The sequence below is a fragment of the Oryza sativa genome, chromosome 6 (genome assembly GCF_034140825.1).
Source record: "Oryza sativa Japonica Group chromosome 6, ASM3414082v1".
Lineage (NCBI taxonomy): Eukaryota > Viridiplantae > Streptophyta > Magnoliopsida > Poales > Poaceae > Oryza > Oryza sativa.
Window position 1 is genome coordinate 4,589,088 of NC_089040.1, and position 25,751 is coordinate 4,614,838.

Below are 25,751 nucleotides of genomic sequence, written 5' to 3' on the forward strand. Positions count from 1 at the left end.
TGAATAAAGGTTTAGGCTGGCAAAAGCCAGCCGTAGTTCCCTTCCGAAGGGTATAAGCATCGAGATTTCTGACATGGCTCTGTTTGGATTTAAGAGATATTTTTTAGCCCTCTCTTAAATAGCCCAAATAGCTCAAAAAGATTCAAAAGGGTGAGCTATTTGAGAGCTATTTGGAAATAGCCCACCCAAAAAAACTATCCCACCCAAGAGGGAAGAAAATTTGGTAAGACTTAAGTCCTACGCTTATCCGAAAGACTCTGCTTCCCGCACGACACCTGTCCGCACAAATCTTAAGAGTAGCGAATATCTCTTTTGTACCCTTTCTTCTTCCTCCGGCCAGGGACTTGGCGACAAATCCAACTCGCTCTTAGGACCGAGGGTCCAGCATCTTCAGACGTAGCAAGGTCCGGGGGCAAGGTCTGGAGCAGAGTTTCCGGTTGCCACCGCACCCGTCATGCTTCTTCCATGGAAAATATTCACCTGACATTGTTGTTGGTCAAAGGTAATGGATGAACTTGCAATGCACTAGAACTTGGGAAAACATCAAATTGATAGATGTCGCCATGTCGATGTGTGTGTGAAGCCTCTGTATACGTTGCATCCTAGTAAATGATTAGGCCTGGTTGTCAAAAGAGAAAAATGATTAGGCCTGACCTTAAAACCTATTGACGGCGGTTGGGTTGAGCACGAGGTCGATGCCGCTGCGCCTCCTTGGCGCCCCCTTTCTTCAACACATCGTCCAGTGCTGCTAGCTGTGACCTCGCCGTGGCCAGAGATGCCAGTCAAACTGTGGGCTTGATGCCTTGCCGGCGGCCGGCCGGGTAGTACGAAGATGGGAGATTGGAGAAGAGAGAGAGGAAAGAGAACTGTTGGGAGAAGAGACTTGCTGCTCTAAGATTCGTTTGGACAGGTGTCGTGTGAGGAAGCAAAGTCTTTCGGATGAGCGTAGGACGGAAGTCTTACCAAATTTTCTTCCCCCAATAGATGCTAATTGGGGCTATTTTAGGTGGGGCCACTGAAAAAATGTCTTTTCTCTTTATCTCTCTCCATGAGAAGTTACGTTAAAAGCCAAATAGCTCTCAAAATAGCTATTGGATCCAAACAACTCAGAGTTATTTTATTGGAGGACTATTTACTTGTGCTAAAAAATAGCTCTCAAAATAACTCTTGGCTAGTTCTCTAAACAGGGCTATTAATTGATGGAGTCATACACCCACGACTTTATTCATGAGGCCACCATCTACCACACAAAAACTGTTTCGTACTATTCCACCGTACCGAAATTGTTCCGCTATAGTATTAAGGCTGTGTTTAGTTCAGCGCAAAGTTTGGATTTTGGTTGAGATTGGATATGATGTGACTGAAAGGTTGTGTGTATGACAAGTTGATGTGATGGAAAAGGACTGAAGTTTGAATCCAAATTTTGGATCTAAACACAGCCTAATTTTTGGTAGGTGTTGCTGGACAACTAAAAAAGTCACATAAATCATTGTTGCCACTTGCCATGCTACTATTGCTTGTGCAATAACATTTGCTGTGCTTATCACATAGGGATGAAATGTGAACAAGTTATTAGAAGTTTTTTTTATGAAAAATTAAATAAAAATGAACTAAAAAAACAAAAATCAAAATGTATAGTATCATATTGGCTATAATGTATATTTTCGCTTCAAATTAATAATAACTAGTCCAACCTATTATGGCAGTGGTAGTCAAATCAATCTTCTCACAAGTCTTAAAAATAAATAATGGAGTGTTTAGATCTAGCGGCCAAAAGTTTTGGCGTGTCACATTGAATATATGGACACATATTTGAAGTATTAAACGTAGACTAATAACAAAACAAATTACAGATTCCGCATGTACACTGCGAGACGAATTTATTAAGCCTAATTAATCCGTCATTAGCAAATGTTTACTTTAGCACCACATTATCAGATCATGGAGCAATTAGGCTTAAAAGATCCGTCTTGCAATTTACATGCAATCTGTGTAATTAGTTTATTTTTCTTATATTTAATACTCCACACATGTGTCCAAACATTCGATGTGACAGTGTAAAAAATTTTGCCAGGGGATCTAAACAGGCCCTAAGTTTGTTACTATACTCTATAAACCTTGTGGTCACAAATTTTAAGTTTCCATGCACATTGGAAATTCTCATCTCCCAACCACGGATGCAGGTCGTTTGCAGTACTGCACATACAGTACTGCAGGGGATCTCAATTGCTGCCCAATCACACAACTACTAGTAGCAACTAGCATAACTGCAAGATAGATGTTCAGATGGCCCAACCGAACAAGCCAACTATCTCTCACTCTTTCTCAAAAAAAAAAAAAAAGAGAATAAGTTCACCGATCGTCACTCAACTTTATGTTGAGTTTGTTTCACATCCCTTATCTCCAATACCAGAAATCTTCACCCCTAAATAATACAAAACCATGCAATTAGAGTTCCACAACAGTATGTATCTCCGGTTTCGCTAACGTGGTATCCTAGTCAGCGATAAAAAGGCCCACATGTAAGTTATAAGAGAAAATGTGTGGTCTTCATATCTTCTCTATTCTATTTTCTTTTCTTTCTTCTCCTTTCTTTGGTGAGCCCGGGAGGTCGCCGCTGGCAGAGGGGGGGGAGAGGTGGCCGGCGAGCCCGGCCGAGCTCCGCCGCTATCGACGCCGCCTCGAGCGCCCAACAAAGCCATAGCTAACCTCGCCTGCGTCTTCTCGGCGGAGGCGAACGCCCCTGTGGCGGGCGTCGCACCGCACCACTCTAGACTACCTCGCCAGCGAGGGAGTCGGAGGCGAGCTCCTTGCGGATGCCGATCTCGCTATTGCAGAGGAGCTCATCAAGCCGATCCGCTGATGTAGCCGCTGGCAGCCCTGGCCAGCCCGGCCGAGCTCCGCCGTCACCACCTCAAGCACCCACTGAAGCCGCAGGTGACCTCACCCACATCTTCTTGGTGGAGGTAGCGGTGAACACCCCTGCGGCGGTCGTCGCACCGCACCACATCGGACTACCTCGGCGGTGGGGTGAGTTGGAGGTGAGCTCCTTGTGGATGCCGACCTCGCCATTGTAGAGTCCCCGCCCGTTGACGAGGTCGACGACGTGAAAGGATACGAGGGAGGGGGCAGGCAGACGCGAGGGAGGAGCTCGTCAAGCCGAAATGCTGTCGCTGGTGGTCCCAACGTCTACCCCTCCGGCACCGGCAACCATGATGAGATCCCACTCTAGCTCGTGGAACACGAGTGGGAGGCTACAGAGGGCGAGGCGACATGAGGTGTCGGTAGCACGGCAAGGTTTGGTTAGGATGTGCAGAGCTGGTGGTGGTGGAGGGCAATGAGTTCACGAGCGGTCGAGGGTGCCGGAGCTGCTGCTGTCGGTGGTGCCATCCTCCTCACCGGCTGCTCTTCCTCACCGTCTGTTGCTGGGCGCTGCCCGATGATATGAGCACAGAGGAGAGATTGAGAGAGAGAGGGGGGAGGGAGGGGGGGGTGAAAGGGAAATGGTCATTGACAAGTGTGCGTCGACATATGCTACGTCAACAAAAACCGAGGATAATATGGTCCATATTGCTAAGGGACTTATTTAACATGGTTTCGAATACTTGAGGGGTCAACATTTCTAACATTGAGGATTAGGGGGACGTCATGTAGACTCGATCTGAAGTTGAGGTACTGAGAGTGAACTTATTCCAAAAAAACTGAAAACAATAAGCCCACTATGAGTCCACGGGCCCAAAGACCCAGGCCCAAACCGCGTGCCGTTTCCCTGCACAAGCCCAACCCCACACATATCATCTCATCCCATCTCTCCCCCGTCTTCTCGAACTCTCCATCTCGGGATCTCGCCCACCCACCACTCCACCCCCTCTCCTCTCCGTGCGCCGCCGCAGAATTCCTCGCCGCCGCCGCCGCCGCCGCCGCCGTGAGGTCCATCGAGATCGCGACCGGAGCAGGTGGGTGATCCGCTCCCGCCTCTCGCCTCCCCCCTCTTACCTCCCCTCCTTCGTGATTTCCCCGGTCCCAAACCCTAGATCCGCCGCACGGCCCCTTGCGGGATTAGATCTATCGGTCTCGGGGGGCAGGTCTCTACGTCGTTTTTGTGATTCGTTGTTTAATCCGATTGTATTTTTGTTTTCTTTTGGCGATTTGATAGGTGCAGGTTGCGATGGCCCGCGTGTACGTCGGAAACCTGGATCCCCGCGTGACGGCGCGGGAGCTCGAGGACGAGTTCCGCGTCTTTGGAGTTCTTCGGAGGTTAGTGACTCGCCCCACCTGTGGTATGTATTGTGTGCGATTGTTTCGGTTTTCTGCTAGAGCTGCGTGCGCATGTGGAATCATATGGGGGAACATAGCTTTAGCCCACCATCGGAACAGCAAAACTCGTTCTAGGGCCAGGGCCTGAGTGACCTATGCAGCCACATTTATGTAACTTTTGGGGAAGACGATTGGCCATACCAGCAGTGCACGGTGAAATTTTAAATGTTGTAGGCTTTTCTGAAATCCTGTTCCGACCCTAGTAGATTTTACTGTAATAGAAGAGGTAGAGAGGGAATTTGATGGATTCATTTTACTCAAGATTATCTTATTACAAGTCGTTATTTATTTATTTATTTTGAGATGTATTGATCTTTCTAGAGCACAATTACTTCCCAGCTATGGCATCCAGGCTTTAGATTGCAGTGTACCCATCTACCTGACATCAATGGCCTCCAACCAAACACTAGACTTCAAGCACCTTGGATTAGATTTTATCAGGATACAAATTCAACTCATTCAGATATCTACAACACTTATTTGGCTAATTTACTGTATGCTGGAGATGCTTTTACGGTTTTTCTGTTGCCTAACTTTTTCTTATTTTCTTGATGTGCTGCCAATAAGTTTCTTACCTGAGGCCATGTATTTGTATTTTGCACCCACAATTCAAATTATGTTTGATGCTGATTGTCCTGATGCAGTTTGCTTATTTTTGTTTTGTGCAAGCAGTGTATGGGTCGCAAGAAAGCCACCAGGTTTTGCATTCATTGATTTTGATGACAGGAGGGATGCTCAGGATGCAATTCGTGATATAGATGGTATGTGAATGCTTTTATGAGAACATAGCCTCTGTCAGTTGGATCTATCACCTCTGAGAATCTTTCTGCTCTGATTTTCTTTTGGTGAGTTACAGGGTGGTCTTTGCTTGCAAAAATATCTTGTGAAAGTTAAACTTCTTTCAAAGGCCATGATATATGCCTATTAGTGACAACATGTGTTACCATTATATCTATACTTTGTTTTAGTACCAGAATTATGTGAATGTGATGTGGCCTGCTGTTTAGATTATGCTTTTCCTCCCAGTCCCTCTCTCTCATCCACCAAAACACCTCCTTGCACTGTTATGTTAGAGCAATTTCATGTTTGTGCATTAATCACTTGGACGTATAAGCTGTTTGGACATTGTCAAGAGGGTCAAGATCCTACATTTATGGGGGAAGTGGGGTGAGGCGATAAGGCGTAAAACAAACAGTAGTGACAACTCTGAATTTCTAATTTTTAAATGGCTTCTTTTATAGGCAAGAATGGATGGAGAGTTGAGCTGTCTCGTAATGCAAGCAGTGGTCGTGGTGGCCGTGATCGATATGGTAGCTCTGAGAGCAAGTGTTATGAATGTGGTGAGACTGGGCACTTTGCTCGTGAATGCCGTTTGAGGATTGGTTCCGGGGGTCTAGGCAGTGGAAGGCGTCGTAGCAGGAGCCGCAGCCGCAGCCGAAGTCCCAGGTACCGCAGGAGTCCAAGCTATGGCAGAAGGTAATCAAAATGTCAAATAACTGTTACACTGTTGCAATAGTTAAAAGCTTTTTGTTACTATAAGTTAATGGTCACAATACCATTGTTGGGACTGTTGGTTCTGCTATGGATGTGAAGTGTTAGTGGTTTGCAACCCTACTCACTCTTTGATACAACTAAGTTATCTTTCTGTATTCATTGTAAAACATTATATGACATGCACACAATTTGTTAATTTAGGGTTGCCTATGGTCCAAATTTACAAACACTAAGATAAAGCTTGCAATTTTTTCTATTCAGTATTTATCCACCTGTTGCCATTTCCCAACATCTAGGATAGTAAGTGCTAGCAAAGAATAGTGTAGCATTTATGCCCTGTTTTGTGTATGTAACTAGTATATTTACACGAAGAAGAATAACATATCTGATAATGTTATAAATGATTTGCTATGTGAGCAGAAGTTACAGCCCTGCAGGGCGCTCTCCAAGGCGTCGTAGTGTGTCACCGGCTCGTGCACGCAGCTATAGCAGGTCACCACAATACAACCGTGGCCGTGATGAATCTCCTGCCTATGATAACGGGTAATGCAGATTTCAGTAAGCAGTTGTCATTTTACTGTTTCTAACTGAGTTAACCATTTTCATCGTTCGCTCTTCGACAATCTCTAATATGTTCCATTTATGGTGTCAGATATCGCCGCAGCAGAAGTTAGAGCTGAACCTGATGTCTAAAGACTGCTGTTACAAATGTTACTTTGTGGGTTGTCAGCTATGAACAATGCCCTACTCCAAATATCATCATCAACTCTGGACTTTGATTAAGGTTCTCATAACTTATCTACCTTATTATGCTTTGTGTTTGAAGTTATATTACTCGAGAAACTTATGATTGGATGTGTATTCAACTAAGTTCAACTGTCTTTCTGTGTGTCAATAAGGCATCGGCCTGCACTGCTTAAACGACTCGGCCGACTACGGCTACCAGTTATATCTTCGTGGTTGTGTTCTTCGCTCTTCATTCTACGCGCGCCCTCGCCTGCTTCATGCAAACGTCATACAGCCCCATTAGTTGCTGCCTACAACACCTCTTCGTGATCCATATACTTCGTTGAAGATGCTGCTCATCAGAAAACAGTAATCGCCTTCTTTTATCGTAATAAAAATTTGGTCATATTGTCTTCGGAACAACAGTAAGTGCAGCATCTGGAAGTATTGGTGAAACAAAGTTCTTCGTAGGCATAGACTCCAGAAAATGAATCTGCAATCCGAGGAGCTGCAGTATTCAGTTGGATGATTTACACCCCTGCCCAGTCCGTCACGCCTTGTGGCAGGTAAATGAGGTCACCAGAGGAGTGCTTTTTGACAAGGCCGATTTCAGCTCAGCAAGCACTGTATCTGTGCAAGCCTGCTTAAGATTTTGTTGGATGCAGCCAGAGGTTTTGCTCTCCATGATCTTCCTTCTGCACTCGCTCAGCCTGCCTCAGCCTACCCTGCGTGCTGCCGTCTAGCCAAGAGCCTTCGCCACCACTGCTTCCCCGACGTCGCCTTCGTTTCCATTGCTTCCCCGACGTTTGATTTCATTTGCTTAGCATTTGTTCGTCAAATTAATGTGGTGAATGGTTATTTCTTAGGGATCTACGGGTGAAAAATGCCAGATGTTATTCTATTTCGTCGTCGAAATGTGATCATTATTCATATCATCGCATGCCCTTTGCACTGCATTGCCGTTTCATTATCCCGACTCGGTTGGTTGTGTGGCCAAGATGCCTAACCGACCATCAACGTCAAGATGCTCACTGTAGTGTAAGACACGAGCACATCCAAAAGGCTGGTGGTGACATGAAGAAAGCTGACGTTTCTTGCCGATCAACTGTTGGTTGCCGTTCGCCTACCGGTTCATGTTGCGCGAATTGTCCCAAGATCGTGACGCTGTTCTCCGTTGCGCCGTTCGGGTTAACCTTTGGCACACGATACGTAGCGTTCCTGAAAAAAAATCGATACAATCTCGCACGAAAACGGGGCAAATTCCTCCGCGTTCAAATCCAAACAGCTCTCTCTTGAGTCGCGACTCGCGACGGCGGGACATGAGCCGACGACCGGGTGGTTTGGTTGGTGCCGCGCACGCAGATGATGCAGGTGGGCGTGGATGGATGATGTATGGGGAGAAGAAAGTAGAGTATGGAAAGGAGGATGGGTTGGTGATGCGAGGCGCCGCCGCATCGCACCAGGACATTATCCCGATCGAAACGGGCTCAATAAACAAACGGCTCGAGGAAGGAGGATTAGGTAGATGATGATCGATGGACGATCCCTTTGCTTTTTTTTTGTCGACCTTAGCTGGGGCTCTGCCGCCGATATATTGTATTAAAAAAAGTTCCATCCGATGTTAAATTTTTATATTTTGGGAAGTACTACTCCGTCTTAAAAAAAAGACAAACCCTAACTTCGAACCTGGAGTGTTAGACACGCATATGTCCAGATTCATATTGTCGAAACATGAATTCGGCAATAATAAAAGGAGGTAGCGCACGAGACCTAAAAGTGGATGGATGCAGAGACAAAGGATTTAGACAGGTTCAGGCCCTCTCGATGAGAGGTAATACCCTACTCCTGTTTGGGGATTTGAATCCGCCGGGTGTAGTATAGATCTGACGATCAGGTTGTCTCATGCCCCCTAGAGGGCCTCCTGCCCACCTTATATAGGGTGGGGGGCAGGATTACAAGATAGAAACCTTAACCAATACGGTATCGGTTTCCTAAATCTACTTTACAATATTATCAAACCAGGACTTTAGGCCGTTCCGTAACATACAAGGAAACGTAATACCCAAGTCATGATCTGTTACATATTCCATAGATATAAGTTATCCCCTATAGCCAGTCGGATAACTATGCCATGTGGGTATGGGGTACCCATAATCTCCACAGTAGCCCCTGAGACCTTCACAGTCGAAAAGATAATCTTCTCTCGAACTAGATTACTCCAAAGCTGAGTGCTTCAATCATCTTCGCCATGGTCTCCGAAGTACTTTTACCAAATATGAAGACTGTGGAGGGCTGAAAAATAAAGTCAGATGCATCAACTAGATGCACCTAATAGGTGTAGCCCTCGACTATGCGGTTAAGTGAACAAACCAAGCATATAGTCAAGGAATAAATAATCCAACCAACCGAGTGGCTTCGATAATTGTAGTCAACCAAGCGACTTAATATTAATATGTAGCATATGCGGTGTGAATCCCTGAATAATATGATCCAAGTGATATACCGACTGCTTTGTAAAATATGATGAGTGTAACCTAAAGTTGGCTACATCATTGAAAATTCACATAGCAAAATAGCTATAAAGAAGCTTGTATGTTGTGAATAAAGAAATTTCCAAAGTATTGGGCATACGCCATGCGCACACTGCTTTAACAGATGTGCTTGAGTCCCTAGAAGACACATGGTTCCACCACACCTGGAAATATATGGCATATGTGGTATAAAATCCGAGTAAATAAACTCATAAAGGATTTACCAACCGCCTAGAAAATGACCACAATATATAATCAGCCTAAGCCATAATATTGGTCAATAAAAATGCACACTTACGTGGCGAAAAGCAACGATATTGTATCCAATCAATTGCTTAAAAACCCAAACAGCACCATGACTATATTAAAAAGTCAGCGGGGCAGCTATATAAAGCTTTACTGTTTGACACCTTTTAAGATGCACTGTACCAACTCCTAAAAAGTTGAGTAACTGCGGTATAAAAGGATTTTAAGGTATTGGGCACTTGATCACGCGCACTTTGGCCTAAGCAAAAAGTGCCTAAGTCCCTAAAAGAACGTGACAGGCCACACCTGAAAATATGGGCTGCAGACATATTAGGCCTAGGCCAAAAAATATGCCTTCGACACCCTTTAAAGGATGACGCATGTAACATGCTTCCGAGTAATAAATCTTCCGGGTAATATAGACCAAGTGTAGCTCATATGAATAGCTTCTGATCTGAATGATTATCCCTTATGGGATACTCCAAAATAGGTGTAACAATTGAATCCCGACTGGCGCAAGTATTCGGTTGATAGCCCTTACGGGGAATAATAATTGGTCCAGTCTTTGAGCATAGAAAATAGACTCATGACTATGAATCCATGTGGAATGTATCCGGAACAAGTCCAAATTGGAGATATAATCCTCACGCTTGAGTTGATGAGCCCCTGAGCATATAGCTTGTCCTTCTGTCGTAGTCACAATCGTCCATTGATGGTAGCTGACGCAGTTGGCATATAGACAAGACGACCAATATAGAGATAATATTGCCCACCAGAGGTGGCAACAATACTGGTGGTAGTGAAGATAGTGATACCAATCTAAAGTAATGAAGTCGCATAGTCATGGAGGCGAAGAAACCAGTCGGCGGCAGACAGATCAACTAACAATGAAGATGAAGGAACCCAGCGACAAAATTGTGTAGCCATGGCAGCAAAATAATCAGTCGGTGACAGACGAGGTAGATCAAAGGTGATGACAAAATCCACCAATCATGAAGATGAAGAAAATAGTTGACGACGACAAACGCAACCGACATGATGAAGAAGACGATGTCGGTGATCCAGCCAATAGCAGTGTACCAACCAATGATAATGACAAAGACACTCATCAGCATTTGCATAGTAGGTCAACCGTGAAGGTGAAATAATAAGTCGGCGAAAACATAATCATCCATTAGCAACAGCGGAGATGTCAGGGTCGATGAAGCAGAGGTGCTGGTGATGATGTCAGTGACAATAATCCATCAAATTAATGTTATAGCTGTTGTAGATGCTTCACTTGGAGGAGAGTTGATGTTGTTGTCCAACTCGTTCAAACCGAAATATTTGAAGTTGTTGAAGTAGAATGTCTGTTCCGAAGCAAAGATGAAGATAATGACTCCTGGAGTTGACTCATTGGCTTATATAAAATTTGTCAAATTTTGAGCCTTATATTTGTGTAGCCCCCGACTCTTTGGTTAGTTGGGAAACAACTGAACATAGAGTCGAGAACACATATCTAGAAATGGATTTTTTTTTTTTAGAAAGATGGAGTATGTAGTAACTTGGGGGTCATATTATTTTCTTTTTCAGATACTTCACCAGATTATTACAATGGAGTGCTCCACGTCTTTAAAATACCTTTTCAGAATGAACTCTTTTCTACTTCCTCCATTTCATATTATAAGCCGTTTTGATCGTTTTAAAATCAAACTTTTGGAAAGTTTGATTAAGTTTATAGAAAAATATAGCAACATTTATAGCACTAAATTAGTTTTATTGAATCTAACATTGAATACATTTGAAGTTTATTTGTTTTATGTTAAAAGTATTGCTATATTTTTTATAAGCTTTATCAAAGCTAAAGAAGTTTGACTTAGAAAAATATCAAAACGACTTATAGCATGAAACGAATGTAGTACAATGTTGTTTGAGCATATCACTTGTTTAAATTATTTATATAATTTACTTATCAAAATATGTAATCTATTGTTATAATAAAATTAATAATCTGATTCAGATATGGCCTACGAGCGTATATTTTAGTTATAATAAAATATTGAAACAATAGATTAAATAATTTACTTATCAAAATATTTAATCTATTGTTATAATAGAGAATATTATCTCCAATGCAGATGCTTACTCCCTTCGTCCCATAAATTTCAGTTTTAGTATTGAAGATAATATTTTTAATACAATAAATCTATACATCCAATATTAGATTGGATGGAGGGTATATGTTGGAGCCTGGAGAAGAAAATGAACTTCACATGCGTATGCACAGGCAGACAGGCTCATATGACCACACGGATCCATCACAGCCTAAAAATGCATTCTTTTAACAAAAGAGTAGTTGACCAGGTCTCCGTGTCAATCAATACTACTACTAGTACTAGTAGTCTAGTACTGGAGTAGTACCAAAAGCAGCAGACCAAAAGAAAGAATCTCTCTACTCGACTAAAAATCACACCTTCACCCTTCATGTCAGCACACTAACCGCGATATTTACCCCAAATCCCACCGATTTAACAGCGGTTAGTAGTAATAATAAAGTAAGGTTTGGATGCATGGACTTAACTTTAATCTCTATATTTAGACACTAATTTAAATTATTAAATATATACTACTTACAAAACCAATTACATAAATAAAAGTAAATTCGCGAGATAATTTTTTTAAACCTAATTAATCCATAATTAAAGAATATTTACTATAGCATCACATAGACTAATTATGGATTAATTAGGCTCAATAGATTCGTCTTGCGAATTAGTCCAACATTATAAATATATTTTATTAATAATATATATTTAATATTTATAATTAGTATCTGCACATACGATATACGATATCATAGGGTCTTCAGCGAAAAGGCCCCCATCGTCTTCCCCCTTTCCACGGTAGTTTTCGTTTTCCGCTCGCCTTCCTCCTCCCTCTCCCTTCCCCTCCTCGAACTCCGCGCGGCGGCCGCGGCCTCCCTCCCTCCCGCTCGATCCCGACAGCCGCCGCAGCTCCCCGATTCAGCGCGGTCTCTGCTCTCCTGCTCCTCTGGTGGCTCACGCGGGGAAGGATCCGGCGCTGGATGGATGAGAGGAGGATGAGGTAGTTTGTTTGGTGGTTTGGTTGTGGCGGAGGTAAGCCCATGTTTGGGTCGAGGAGGGTGAAGGACGAGATGGAGCTCAGGAAGCAGAGGACCGTGAGGTGAGAGCGGCTACTACTTGCTTTGCTTTGGGGAATCGGGGTCTTTGAGTTTTGAGTTTGTTTTTAGCTTGGGGGGAAGTTGGGGGGCGCGGAGGTGAAGGCATGACAAGGGCAGTCTTTCTCCCACTTATTAGTGGGGAATTCAAGAAGAATTCCATTTCTTGCGAGGAGAAGATGAATTCTTGAGTGGATTTGGTTGCTGGTGGTGGTCAGTTGGTCACTGCTGTATTTTTGGACTAGTGTTTAGCTCATCAGTTATAGTTATGTTCGATTTAAATGGTTAGGTTTAATTTCTTGTGTTGGATTATGGATAATCTTGTAGTGAATCCCACAAGTTGTTTGCTAACTTCAGGCTTAACTTTGATGAGCACAATTAGAGATATATTTATAAATGAGAATGAGATGGGAAAGGTAGTCTGATAAGCCTAAGAAGATCATGTCATGCTGATTGCTGATCATTTCTTGCTTTTAGAATCACTCTAACAATTTCTCTCTCTACTCCTGTATAAAAGAATCTAGCAAATTAATAATAGTCTTACTTTTTGAGTGAATTCTAATGCTGTCTTCGTCCCCAGATTCCACGAGGAGAGAGCAAAACCAACTATACCCACTCACCAGAAGCAGGCTGGGCTAGCTACTAGTAAGCTTGGCCTGGGGATTTCGGAGAAGAACAAGATTTTTCTAGCAGGGAATGAGCTTTGGTACAAGAAAATTATTGACCCATCAAGTGATTTCATCTTGACATGGAACTATGTCCTCCGTATTGCATGCTTCGTGGCTCTATTTATGGATCCACTGTACTTCTATGTACCTAAAATCTATTATGGCACTCCGAATTCATGTATCGGGAGAGATACACGCCTAGCCATCATCGTTACTGTCTTCCGATCAATTACCGACCTTTTTTATGTTCTTCAAATTATAATAAAGTTCAGGACTGCATATATTAATCCAAGCTCCACGTTAGGGGTTTTCAGTCGAGGAGACCTTGTCACAGATCCTGGTAATATCGCAAAGCATTATTTGAGATCTAGCTTTGTGGTTGATCTAGTGGCTTCCTTGCCTCTACCGCAGGTAACTTGGTTTCTTCCCCCTGTTTTTCTGTCAAGACATAACTTGAGCCTTTATCCATCTAATTCATTGCATAATTGAAAGCTTGGGCTAGCAAGAACGCTCTTACCAAACATGGAAGTATTGGATCTCAAATTTCATATACTAAGATATTTCCTGCTTTAGTTGCGAGGTTATAAATCTTTGTGTCTTTTAGGTGAAACAATCCACATAGGCTGCTCAAGTCCTTTTAGTGTTGTATTATTACTTCTTTAATGCAACTGATTACATTCTCTTGCATTAGTTAAAAAGGGCATCTGCACTTTTGTACCTGAAGTTCGAGGTATAGAAGTTATCTGACATATTTCTCCCTTTCTTGCAGATCATCATCTGGTCTGTGATACCATCCGTCAAATATTCTTTGTCAGAACATGACGATGATATACTGCTTCTGATTGCTCTTTTTCAGTATGTTCTAAGATTATACCTCGTATTTTCATTGAACTCTAAAATTGTTGAAGTTACCGGAGCATTTTCAAAGACGGCTTGGCAAGGAGCTGCTTACAATCTTCTATTATACATGATTGCTAGTCATGTACGGTACTCATGCGAGTTCTCTACAATTTTACTCCTTTCGCCATTTAATACTAGCTGGCATGGTTACTTCGAATTTGTGCTACCGTTTTCTTCTGTTTTGCTATTTGGATAGTCAAGATGCACTTATCCTTTTCAGGTTTTAGGAGCATTATGGTACTTGCTATCTGTTGATCGCCAGACCGCGTGTTGGGAAAAATACTGTAGCAAAGAAGCGGGCTGCCAAAACAGATACCTGGCCTGTGATATACAGTCTGATTCAAATTGGAAAATCAGCACCGCTATCTTCAATAAATGTGATGCCACTAACAAAACAATTGATTTTGACTTTGGTATGTTCACACCATTATTATCAAATCAAGCTCCCGATCAGGGCTTCCTGAAGAAGTTCTTCTATTGCCTTTGGTGGGGTTTGCAGAATCTAAGGTTTGACTCTAAACACATCTTCTCTGAGACTTGTAATTAAGGAGAAGAAATTTGAATATAAGACACATCGTGCTCACTGTTAAAGCAAAAGAATATACAATTATAAGTCCCATCATTATTACAATTTTTATCTGATTAATTTGAACTATTATGATCTGATTCAATAATAGCTAATATGAAGATTCTAATATATTCTAACATGCACTGTGATTCTTTTTTGTTAAACAGTTGCTATGGGCAGACTCTGACTGTGAGTACTTATATTGGTGAGACGCTGTATGCTATATTCTTGGCAGTTCTTGGTCTCGTCTTGTTTGCGCATTTGATTGGAAATGTGCAGGTACTTTCATGGTGTAAACTCCATTTACAAATTGTTAAAATGCTTTAGTTATGAAGTAACTTTGTTGTTCATTTTTGATATCCCATTCCTTTGTTGTCTGATATATAAATATTTTTTCTGAACAAATTTCTGTATTGTAATTTTACTTGCTTTTGTCAAACTATTTTCTAGTGCCTGCCTAGATTTGGTGGTGATACCATCATTTTCCCTCTGAACTATTAATTTCTGATTATTATTATTTTTTGCATTGCTACAAACTCCTTTTTTTGTTTGCCTAAAAAAAGTGCAAGCACTAGAAAATGTATGTTTGCAAGATGAAACGTAACTCCTTATTTCTTCGTCACTAGGGCTAGAGGGGGCTATTTTATGATGTTTTATATACATGCAAATTTAAAGTATTGTTTTTAAAAAGAACAGAATATATATTTATTGAGGCTTTGGGTGAGCATATCGCCAATACTAAGTTTGTTCATTGCAAATTGTGATTCGTTTTCTTGCTTCTATAACATTTGACTATGGCTTTAGGAATGGTGAAACAAATTTTTCCTGGTGTCCAATAATGGTGAACATGCATAAAGTTTTTTTTCCCCTGTAACAATCTTATATTTTTGCACTCACGCAGCACATTCCTGGTACATTGTATTATATTGTATTCGAACTGATGTGTGATAGTACCATAGTGGATTTAAATAGCAGATGTTTGGGTTTTTGTCTTGAAGGAAGCTGATATAAACAAGGCTTCCAATAATATCATGCAATGCATTAATTAGAATTGTTTTTACGAGATAACATCAACAGCTGTTTATTTGGGTATTTCTATGACCTGTTCTGTTCTAGTAACTGATTTATGATTATACTAGTAAATACCATTACAACCTCTTAGCTTCAAAGGCGTACATAATTTTCTTTAAGAAATATTGAGCTCATCACATTATATTGTTTGCTAGACCTACCTGCAATCTATCACTGCAAGAGTTGAGGAGTGGAGAATAAAGCAAAGAGATACGGAAGAATGGATGAGGCATCGGCAACTTCCTCAGAAACTAAGAGAAAGAGTGAGAAGATTTGTTCACTACAAGTGGCTTGCGACTAGAGGTGTGGATGAAGAATCTATATTGAAGGCTTTGCCTGCAGATCTTCGCCGTGACATTAAGCGTCACCTTTGCCTGGATCTTGTTTGCCGGGTAAAATTACCTTTCTTCCCTTTGTTTTCTTTACAAAATTACACCAGTTTTGCAAGCTCTCCTATTATCAAGTGACCATTTTAAGAAATTTAGCTGTGCTGCCAGGTTATTTCATTGCCATTTATCACCACATTTGAATGGACAAAAGAAGTTGACACAAGAAAAATAAATAGGAGAGGAAATGAGAAAAATGACAGGATTGGAACGTGCCTCTTTTCGTTCTATTTTTCCTTTCCTTTTCTTGAAGCAACATATTTTTCCTTTCTTTATTTCACATTAAAAATAGATGGGATAAGATAACCAAAAAATGGCAAACAAATGCTATGGATATGCTATTGTTTTATCCCGTATTTTTTTTTGTGAGAAGGATATATCAACGTCATGGTTGTCTCTTTCTCTTCTCCAATCCATGCTAATGCAATGACCTACACAAAATTTGCTCTGCACATCGAACATATTTTGGAGCTTGAGTTTGAATCTGCTACAGCCGACATGATTCATCTGAATCCTATTGTTTGGGTACTCATTTGCAGATGCACCTTTTCCTTCTTCCCTTTTTTGGCCAGTTACACACTTGATACTGGCAGTTTTTTAGTAACAGGACAATTGCAATTGCCTGTTAATGTATCTCTTGTGAGGTTGTCATTGCCATTAATGTAGCATTTCATTTGATAGTGAGATCTCGACATTCTATATCACTTACTGATTCTCACCAATCTTTCATACCGCAATGCATTAGGTCCCTTTTTTCTCCCAGATGGATGGTCAACTTCTGGATGCCATCTGTGAGCGTCTTGTATCTTCCTTGAGCACAGTGGGCACATACATTGTCCGTGAAGGTGACCCAGTGACAGAGATGCTTTTTATCATTCGTGGGAAACTGGAAAGCTCCACTACTGATGGTGGCCGGACGGGCTTCTTCAATTCTATAACGCTCAAAACTGGCGATTTTTGTGGTGAAGAATTGCTTGGATGGGCTCTTGTTCCCAAGCCTACTGTCAACCTGCCATCCTCCACCAGGACGGTGAAGACAATCGTTGAAGTGGAGGCATTTGCCCTCCGAGCTGAAGATCTCAAGTTTGTTGCGAGCCAATTCAGGCGGCTCCACAGCAGGAAGTTGCAACACACATTTCGCTACTACTCTCACCACTGGAGGACATGGGCCGCTTGTTTCATCCAAGCAGCTTGGCGCCGCTACAAGAGGAGGAGGCTGGCCAAGGACCTAAGCATAAGGGAGTCATTCTTTTCCAGGAGATCATTCGAAGATGATGGTTCCCCTGAGCACAGCCTTGTGTTGAATGCAGTCAGGAAAGGAGCCCATATCATTAAAGAACTTCCTAAGTTTAGGAAGCCTTCTGAGCCAGACTTCTCAGCTGAGCATGACGACTAAGCGGAGAGTAGCTTACATTATTTGCTACTGTGAAATCACCGTTTGCGCTGCAAATCCTTCTGCTTGTTGTCGTTCCATGATCACGCTTCAGAGTTTGGGTTGACAGGTAACTGATTGTTGATAGGTGAAATGCTGAAGCTCAACTTAACACGGTGAAAGCATCATTGGTGGTATGGGAGTTAGGATCTTGGAGACAGAATGATAGATAGTAACCACGTTAATTTTCTTTTCTTCTTGGTGATTGTGTTGCTGTAGGCTTAGCTTAGTGATTATTGTTTACCCTTTGGTCATGCTGTTAATCCAGTTGTAAACTTGTAATTGTGTTGGATATTGTTGGCAACAGCTTGGGACCTCGTAGTAGCATATTGTTGTATTTTGACTCGCCGAGCAAATTCTAGCGTCTCGGCGAGTACACCATGTTTCTCGTTTTTGAGTGTATATGTAAATCACAGGAGGAACACTGAAATTGTTTTTCATTCATTCTGTTCTACTGCTTGCTGGTAATAGTAAATTAATCTCTGTTCTACTGCTCCTGTTCGGCAGCACAGAAATTGCTCTGTTCTACTTCTATATGAAATTTGTGCGAAATTTCTACTACTAAACCGCTGAAACTCTCTGTTCGACGCAAGCTTTGCTCAGGCTGATTTGGATTGTGGGTTAACTGAAATTTGGATTGAAAGATACAAGATAAAGACTCCATGCGAAACCTGTATTACTACTATTGAATTACTGGGACTGATATTGGAGTACACTACAGCCAGGTGATCAACTGGTCTTTCACAAAAAAAAAAGTTAATTAGCTTCCTTCACTGCACCAGCTATTTTGCTGATGTTAGAATGGGAGTTCAGGTAAAAATTGGATTGGAACTGGTATGGCATTTCAATAATTTATCTGCTTAAAGAATGAAGCTTAACTACATAGCTACTATATCTATGCTTCAGAGCTACTGAATGATGTTACTTGTGAGGATGTGCCTCTACATCAGGTGCAATCCTCTTTGGCATCTTCCTCTTCTGCATATACTTCGCATATGAATACCAGACACCTCCAAATGTATTGATCACCAATCCAGTAACGTTGAGAGTATGCACTTCCACACCTCCCAGCAGAACGAAACCCAGGGTCTGAAAGAGCCGACGAAGTGAGACGGTATAAGATGTCAATGTTTTGGAACTTCGAAAACACGGTGTTTCAGTAATTTGGTTAGAGATAGAACTGCTTACAGTAGATCCAACACCCTTGAGAACTCCTACTATTGTTGTCGTCAGAGCGGAGTTCACTATCGTGCACCAAAACATGGTGAAATTCAGGACGATACCCATCACCAGCGAAACAAGAAGAATAGCACTGAATGTTAGCGAGGCCGTCTGCATTGCAAGTGACACCAATTATGTAGATTAGGAAATTGGATCCAGGAAAGCACTGCAAAACAGATTGCTATCTTTGATGTCCTACTTAAATTTGATAAGCCTGTATTGGTACTACTAACCTTTTCAGAGAGTACTGAAAGAGAATAGGGGAATTCTCCTGTTGCTATAATGATGAAAAACAGAAAGGGTAGTGATAATACGCTGTTATAAAACATCAACTCAACGGAGGAAAGACCATCCTCTGCTCCTGATTTCTCCACAAGAATCAAATACATTGTCTGCATACACACTCAATTGTCAGTTACAGTTAGAAATCCAAACAATTATCTGAGAGCAACAATAGTGAACATATTACAACCTGGAAGAAGACTGATGTTAGAGCCATGGAGTATCCATACAAGTCAAAGGAAAAATCTCCAAGAGCTGCAATAAGGACTCCAGCGGCCGTGCAGATGACTGAAAGGGACACCTAAATAAATTTGTAGTAGTGAGGAAGAGCAAAATATTTTTGAAGGAAAGAGCCAAATATGGTGGTAAAGATATATTCCTTCCCAAGGGGATACTAATATACTATAGTTGAGTCCATTGAAAATCTTCAAAGGATTGCATGGTAAATCTTGCAATTCAGTGGCAACATTAAGTTGACCTATTCAATGTTGTTTAGTGCTCTCGTGATTTTATAAGCAGCATATGGATCCCTCAAGTAGCTGACTGGCAAAAAAACTAGGGGAGTATGATTTATTTATTTTTTTTTGCGGGGAAGGGGAGTATGAATTGATGATGACGCCATCTTAGAAGGCCAAAATCTTGAATTGGGACTTCTATCGAAATATCCTACCTAACTTTATTAGGACAATTCACCTTGTAATGCCACTAAATTGACTTTCACAATCCAAAAGTAACATCTTGGGTAGGCATTGGCATGTGTAAAGTAAAACCATAACTCTGTAAAACCTAGTGGAGAAAAGAAATAAAATGACTAAAAAAAATGCACTCACCTGTGTTGGTGGTTTCCCCTTTCCCCGTAAACACCCAGCCACCAGTACAGCAAGGGGAGTGAGCCTTTTAATTGCAATATACATAGGAATGTTAACCCCTTTTAGGCTTGCCAGCGCAAATGCAACATTTGCATTGTAGAAGATCGACAGCGGAAGAAGCTTCCTTCCTGTTGCCATACTGAAATCTTTTCTTTTAGACACTCCTAGAATTTGACCAAAATGTATGATAAGTGCTGTAGCTATTTGCTGCAGAAATAGTGATATTGAACAAAATAATCAGGCTCAGACAAACATAGGAAAAAATAACTTTTTTTTTGTTGTCACTGATGAATGATGGCTGATGTTTGTTCATAATTATACCTGTAAGGTGAGAAGAGTCATTGAGTGAGCATACTGCATAAGAATTGCTTTGTTCACGAATACCATTGCCATAGATGCAATTCCATAGGAGAAGGCAGCAGATAAGCTGCAAGAGAAGATAAAGAGGGAAATGGTCAGAACTTCCAATACATTTCCTACTTCAATTAGGTCTGAACCAACAGATCCATAAATGTATAGAAAACTGCAATATTTGTGGCTGGCCTCTCATCTTCTGCTTGTTGTCTTGTTAGCCACAACAAAAAATGAATTTTAAAACTTAATTTTAGAGTTGATTTTGAGGTTTTTTTCATTGTAGTTTATTTTCTAGTATTGGCTTTTAAGCTGTAAAGAACACAGTTATAAACATTTTGCCCATAAATTGTTTTTGGTTGCTCAGTTTATTTTTCCACGTTTATCGGTCAGTAGACCAAACAATCAGAGCTTAAATCTCAGGAATTGATGACATGATAACAAATGCAGTAATGATGTTCTCTAGTTTCCAATAATTAAATGAATCAAGAAGATTCCCCCCACGGCATCTTTGGCAATATCATTATATCAATAGCTCGGGATGATGAAATCTAGCGCGTTTTATTTAATCATCATGCACAGGCATCCGTGCAGCTTAACTAAAAAAATACTAGTAGAATTGCACCACACTGCGAGGCTAGATAGTTGACTACCTATTCCTTTTAAGTAATGAAGCAACCTGCTTTCTCAAGTGAAAATAAGTACTTGTAAACTCTAAAGCCTAATGCAGGATGTTCTTAAGGGGAAAAAAAAACCATTCTGCCACCTCCATTAGCCTGCAGAATGCTCATTGCCTCATTGCAATGCCAGATGGGAGATGGCCTTGGGCCTTGGCAGGTCTTGATCGATGTATGCATAATGCACGTGTTTGCGTCTTGAAGAAGGGGACTGACATCTCAAGCAACCATCACTCACTGGAATACACTTTTTGTCCCCTCTTTCTTGGATTCGTAATTCACAGTAAATCAAGAAACAATCAATTCAATCACCGAATGCTACAGCCCGCGAGCCGACGCAGCGATTTCCCCTCATTTTCTTGGATTCAGACTTCAGAATGAATCAAGAAACATCCTCCGCCGAATGCTACAGCGGTAAGTCCAACACAGCGGCTGTCGAAATCACCGCAAAGAAAAGGAAAAAAAAAACAGAAATCTTGACGAGCCTCATCCGCCGCCTACGAAGTTCTTTTCCCAATCAACAAGAACATGGCCAAGAAGAAGAGGTGGGGGAAAGGGGAGAGCTGAAACAAGAAGAGGAAGGAGAAGAAGAAGAAGCTGACCTGAGGAAGGAGCTGGGCTCGCCGGTCTCCGCCCCCATCTCTCTCTCCTCGAGCTCGCGGTTCCGACAAGGCGGGGTGCTCTACATGGACCGGAGCAAGACAGGTGCTGGGGAATGTGGGTGGGGGGAGATCTGGAGACGGAGGGGGAGCATCGGAATTGGCGGGGGCTGGGGTTATATCAACAAAATGCGCCCAAGTGTCCTTCTCAAATTAATCCGTTAATTAATTGACTAACCTTTTCTCTCTTTTTTTTTTCCAAAAAAAGAAGAGTATTGCATTCTACAAAGTACAAACATTCTCTTTTTTTAACTTCTAAACGATGTATTGCATGTAGAACCTTTTCTTATATAGAAGTTATTTCTAAAAAAAAGTTAATTTAAATCTGTTTTTTAAGTTTATATAAATCAATTGAGTAGATTTTCAGTAAACCGTTCAACCTATATAACAGGTATTATGACTGGTGTTATATAAAACTCATTTATTATGGTTTTATAAAACCCCGCTCCTATATATATATGTGTGTGTGTGTTTAGCACACATTTACTTAAGTTTTTAAAATATAATCTATATGGAATTTTTAATTGTTGATTTTAACTACGATTTAACTCTTCACTACTTTCAATATTTTTCACATATGATAAAATTAATTACAGTTTGAATAAATGTGAGATTTAATGGAATACTTAGACCATGAAACATGTGGTTATATGTCACAAGTTATAACAATATGGCTTTCTACCATTTTTTACCATGAAAGTAATGATTTCTAAAATTTATTACTTTAATTAATACTCAGTTAATTATGTATTAATGAATTTTCTTGTTTCGCGTGCCGCTTAAAATCCCAACCAAACCTTACGAACGAACGCAGCCTTAATTAACTAATTGAAGGATCAATCTAACATATGATTTGATCATGATTTTGTTAATCGGTATTATGATCATCTGGTTACATCTAGATATAAACTTTAGCATTTAAATCAACTAAGACATGTACATTCTAAATATTGAAGAGTGTTCCAAAGCGTCTAAATCGAACATGTATATAATATTAAAATCCAGCCACACAAATACACAGATACCGTGCCAGTGGTTATATTTAAAAGGAGAGAATAATTGTTCTGAACCTGAACTATATATTCTAATCTGGAAATGAGACAGTGGCTTACAAGCTATTTTAGAGAACATATTCTCTAAATCTTTGTAAATTCAACTAAAAGATGGAAAGTATCCATACCTGTTAACATGAAAAAATCATGTCAATATTTTCACAAACTGAATTACATATTTTGGCATCATTTTACGGCGCATTGTAGTATAAAAGAATTGCACTGCCCATGGAGTATCAAGAAGTCATTTCAACTCTGCCGTTTCTTCTCTAATCTCGAAACCGCACATGACCTCTGAGGCTCTGAAGCTCTTCTACGCAATCATCACATTACATGCTAGTAGATGTTTATGCACGATCTATTTCTAGGATGCTCTCAAATTCTTGCATAAGATTCAGAAGCAGCTACTAGCATTTATCTTTGAAATGGAGGTACCAATCGTGCTCTTTCAAAAAAGATACTTCCTCAGTTCCTCTTGCTTGATTCATCGATCACCAGCCGTAGCATCTAATTAATCTAGCTTTCTTCAGTTGACTTGCAGTACCAATGCCATTCCTCAAAGGATCAACGTGTCGCCTCCATGAAGAACACATCTACCTCTGAACCCAAGGCTGGATGATGACGAGTCGACGCAGCTGCTCTTGCCTCGCAGCCTCGCCGGATTGTGTGTCACCGAACCATTTCCTATCTATCCGTGCCATCTCCTCCTGCACCGAGGGCAGCATGAAGGCTTGCTATATATATGTCGTGCACAATCGGCGATCCTATCGGAAATGCCTGAAAGAAACACATCACAAAATTGATCAAATCTTGTTCACTAACCCAGTAAATTAACTGGAGTAGATGATGAAGTATTTTAACAGACGAGAGAGACTTACAAATCCGAAGCCTCCCAACCTGTTAGGTCGGGCCAACCATGCTGTAACCTTGACAATAATTTGAGAGGAAGGCCTTCAGGTAGGGTATCTCGTCAAATACAGTAGATACCGCAAAAAAACCCATTTTCGAGATATTTAACTATTTATCGCTCTTAGATATAACAATTAACTATTTATCACCTGTATTCATATGCCATAGACATATGGCACATAAAATAAATAGTTAAAAGTCAAATATATTTTTAGAGCCCCTCCTAAGGGAGTCATCATACTCCTCCCAACGAGGCATAACCGCACAAATTCTCTCCTTCCGGAAGCCCATTTCCTCAAGCCAGTGCACCACGGTGTAGCCCTTTTGATACCCGACGTTTGCTGTCTCTTAGGAGATCTTGGACGTTGGTTGCTGCTGGCTGGAGCTGCTGGACCGTCAGCATTGATTGCCAGGTTTGCCGTGTAGCTTGAGGTCAGAATAAGCGCGACAAACACCCATACGATGACTCAAAATACAAAACCTAACTTTCCCATCGCGTCGCCCACGCACAGGCGACTCAGGGGCGACAACGAACCCTAGCAGCCGCCATCTATAGAAAAATCTAATTGTTGTATTCTGATATTTCCTGATCTATTACATTGACCCTCTCATGAGGTATATATAGGAGTACATATAGGATAGAGACTTGGAGTACAATACAAATAAAAATAGATTTATCTCTATGATTCTATCTCTAGTACTCTATCTTATCTTTAGGATATATCTTATCTCTATAATTTGTTTTTGACTCTTATCTCTAACTAACATATTATACTTCTAACACCACCCACACCCTCTCCTCCACCTCGCTGCTGCTGGAGCTCGCCGCCGGAAATATAGCGGCGAGCGAGGACAACAGTGGTGGGCTTCGATGACCTCTCAATTCAGGCGCGAAGAACGGGTGGCGCAAGGCAGCGACGAAGATGGTGCGGCAGTAGCGACGGCACGCGACGCGGTGGCTTCCCCTCGACCTTGGCAGCGCCAGATCCAACGTCTCCTTGCCGTGACAACAAGGTTGGCGGTTGCGGCGACAAGTCACAATGCACTTCAGCGAGAACCATTACGGCAACAACCCTTGCAGCTGTGGCGGCGGCCCTTGCAGTGGATGCACACTGAATGCGCAGAGATGTAGCCTAGAGGGGGGGGGGGGGTGAATAGGCTTTCCTGAAATTTTCTCAACAATCGCAGCGGTTAATTTAACAGGGCCCGGAACCTCCTGGTGAAGAACACCGGAACTTCCTGGCAGTGATGAGCAGCCCGGAACTTCCGGAGTTCTTGGGCCAGGGCCCGGAACCTCCTGGTGAAGAACACCGGAACTTCCTGGCAGTGATGAGCAGCCCGGAACTTCCGGAGTTCTTGGGCCAGGAACTTCCGGGCAACAGAGAAAATTGAAATCGGGGATGTAAAACAGGTCCTAGCTAGAGACAATCAGGCACAAGGTAGCACAAGATGTAAATCACAAGATACCAGCAGATTCAAACACAGATCATGCACAAGAGAGACAAAGGCGATTTTTTCCCGAAGTTCGGATCACACGGATCCTACTCTCCGTTGAGGTGTTCAAAGAGCCGGGTCTCGATTAACCCCTTGCCTCACTTATGCAAAGATCCCAGAAGAAGTCCACAGCCTTCAACTCAACACTTCTAGGTCATTTTCTAGAATTGAGTGACCACCAAGATCCAACTCACAATTCCTTCTAGAAAAGACCACAAGTGCAAGTTGCTCTACCTAGGACAACCTCTGAAAACTCAGCACAAGAATCTTTACTCACTTACCTCGTTTCCTTGCGGAGGTGAGGAAAACCTTCACAAACTTTTCCGGGACATCCACAAGATCTTTGGAAGCTCACAGGCGACACCTAACCGTCTAGGAGAAGATCTCCAAGAGTAATAAGCCCAAGTGACAGCCCACAAGGTATCCAAAGTGCTCAAACAAACCTAATCTTTAAGCCATCTCCAAAACACTCCTACACTCTAATCTAATCTCTCAATCTCACAAGATAGGCTCTAGATTTGAGTGGAGGAAGCAAAGGAAGCTTGGGAGTGGCTAGAAAACCCTAGAACATGAAAGAGCTGAAGTGGAATGGCCAAAGGGTGACCTGGGGACGAAATCCATATATATAACGGCTAGGTGACGTCATCTAGCCGTTACTCACAAGTTTGAACTGGAAACCTGCCAGGAGGTTCCGGGCAAAAGTGCCAGGAACTTCCGGGC

At 41.7% G+C, this 25,751-nt stretch overlaps 3 protein-coding genes and 1 long non-coding RNA gene across 11 annotated transcripts; 2 read left to right on the forward strand and 2 right to left on the reverse strand.

The window, feature by feature from the left end:
* On the reverse strand, positions 1–893 carry LOC107281338 (uncharacterized). Its single transcript, XR_001546638.3, has 2 exons — positions 655–893; positions 1–480 (listed from the first exon to the last, which is right to left on the reverse strand). It is a non-coding gene; the product is annotated as an uncharacterized lncRNA (long non-coding RNA).
* A 2,932-nt stretch (positions 894–3,825) lies between these two features.
* Positions 3,826–7,472, forward strand: LOC4340353 (serine/arginine-rich splicing factor RSZ21A-like). Of its 8 annotated transcripts, none has more exons than XR_010741753.1 (9): positions 3,826–3,956; positions 4,163–4,257; positions 4,990–5,078; positions 5,559–5,793; positions 6,232–6,354; positions 6,464–6,595; positions 6,711–6,906; positions 7,009–7,103; positions 7,203–7,472. XR_010741753.1 is itself a non-coding variant. In XM_066311137.1 (6 exons), exons 2-6 carry the CDS (start codon positions 4,169–4,171, stop codon positions 6,483–6,485), a joined length of 558 nt encoding a protein of 185 aa, XP_066167234.1. In that variant the 5' UTR covers positions 3,826–3,956; positions 4,163–4,168; the 3' UTR covers positions 6,486–6,692. The 8 variants fall into 8 exon arrangements, 2 of the variants coding, with proteins under 2 accessions (XP_066167234.1, NP_001389699.1); NR_175293.1 differs by having other exon boundaries at positions 4,157–4,257; positions 7,203–7,466; XR_001546343.3 differs by having other exon boundaries at positions 6,711–7,103.
* A 4,721-nt stretch (positions 7,473–12,193) lies between these two features.
* LOC4340354 (cyclic nucleotide-gated ion channel 17) lies at positions 12,194–17,961 on the forward strand. Its single transcript, XM_015787927.3, has 7 exons — positions 12,194–12,497; positions 13,073–13,571; positions 13,930–14,142; positions 14,281–14,567; positions 14,796–14,907; positions 15,855–16,091; positions 16,831–17,961. Exons 1-7 carry the CDS (start codon positions 12,439–12,441, stop codon positions 17,479–17,481), a joined length of 2,058 nt encoding a protein of 685 aa, XP_015643413.1. The 5' UTR covers positions 12,194–12,438; the 3' UTR covers positions 17,482–17,961.
* A 215-nt stretch (positions 17,962–18,176) lies between these two features.
* On the reverse strand, positions 18,177–21,662 carry LOC4340355 (UDP-galactose/UDP-glucose transporter 7). Its single transcript, XM_015787928.3, has 7 exons — positions 21,520–21,662; positions 20,211–20,316; positions 19,851–20,096; positions 19,211–19,321; positions 18,972–19,130; positions 18,706–18,849; positions 18,177–18,606 (listed from the first exon to the last, which is right to left on the reverse strand). The coding sequence occupies exons 1-7, from the start codon at positions 21,555–21,557 to the stop codon at positions 18,439–18,441; spliced, it is 972 nt and encodes a 323-aa protein (XP_015643414.1). The 5' UTR covers positions 21,558–21,662; the 3' UTR covers positions 18,177–18,438.
* Between the last annotated feature and the right edge of the window lie 4,089 nt (positions 21,663–25,751).

Bases quoted from the DNA above. Each gene is read 5' to 3' on its own strand.
- LOC4340353 (XM_066311137.1), top strand. From the start codon at position 4,169: ATGGCCCGCGTGTACGTCGGAAACCTGGATCCCCGCGTGACGGCGCGG. The intron at 4,258-4,989 runs GTTAGTGACTCG...TTGTGCAAGCAG, and splicing joins GTCTTTGGAGTTCTTCGGAG to TGTATGGGTCGCAAGAAAGC. The intron at 5,794-6,231 runs GTAATCAAAATG...CTATGTGAGCAG, and splicing joins AGTCCAAGCTATGGCAGAAG to AAGTTACAGCCCTGCAGGGC.
- LOC4340354 (XM_015787927.3), top strand. From the start codon at position 12,439: ATGTTTGGGTCGAGGAGGGTGAAGGACGAGATGGAGCTCAGGAAGCAG. The intron at 13,572-13,929 runs GTAACTTGGTTT...CCTTTCTTGCAG, and splicing joins CTTCCTTGCCTCTACCGCAG to ATCATCATCTGGTCTGTGAT. The intron at 14,143-14,280 runs GTACGGTACTCA...TATCCTTTTCAG, and splicing joins TATACATGATTGCTAGTCAT to GTTTTAGGAGCATTATGGTA.
- LOC4340355 (XM_015787928.3), bottom strand. From the start codon at position 21,557: ATGGGGGCGGAGACCGGCGAGCCCAGCTCCTTCCTCAG. The intron at 20,317-21,519 runs GTCAGCTTCTTC...CTTCTCTTGCAG, and splicing joins GAGCCCAGCTCCTTCCTCAG to CTTATCTGCTGCCTTCTCCT. The intron at 18,850-18,971 runs GTTAGTAGTACC...CTTGCAATGCAG, and splicing joins TTTCAGTACTCTCTGAAAAG to ACGGCCTCGCTAACATTCAG.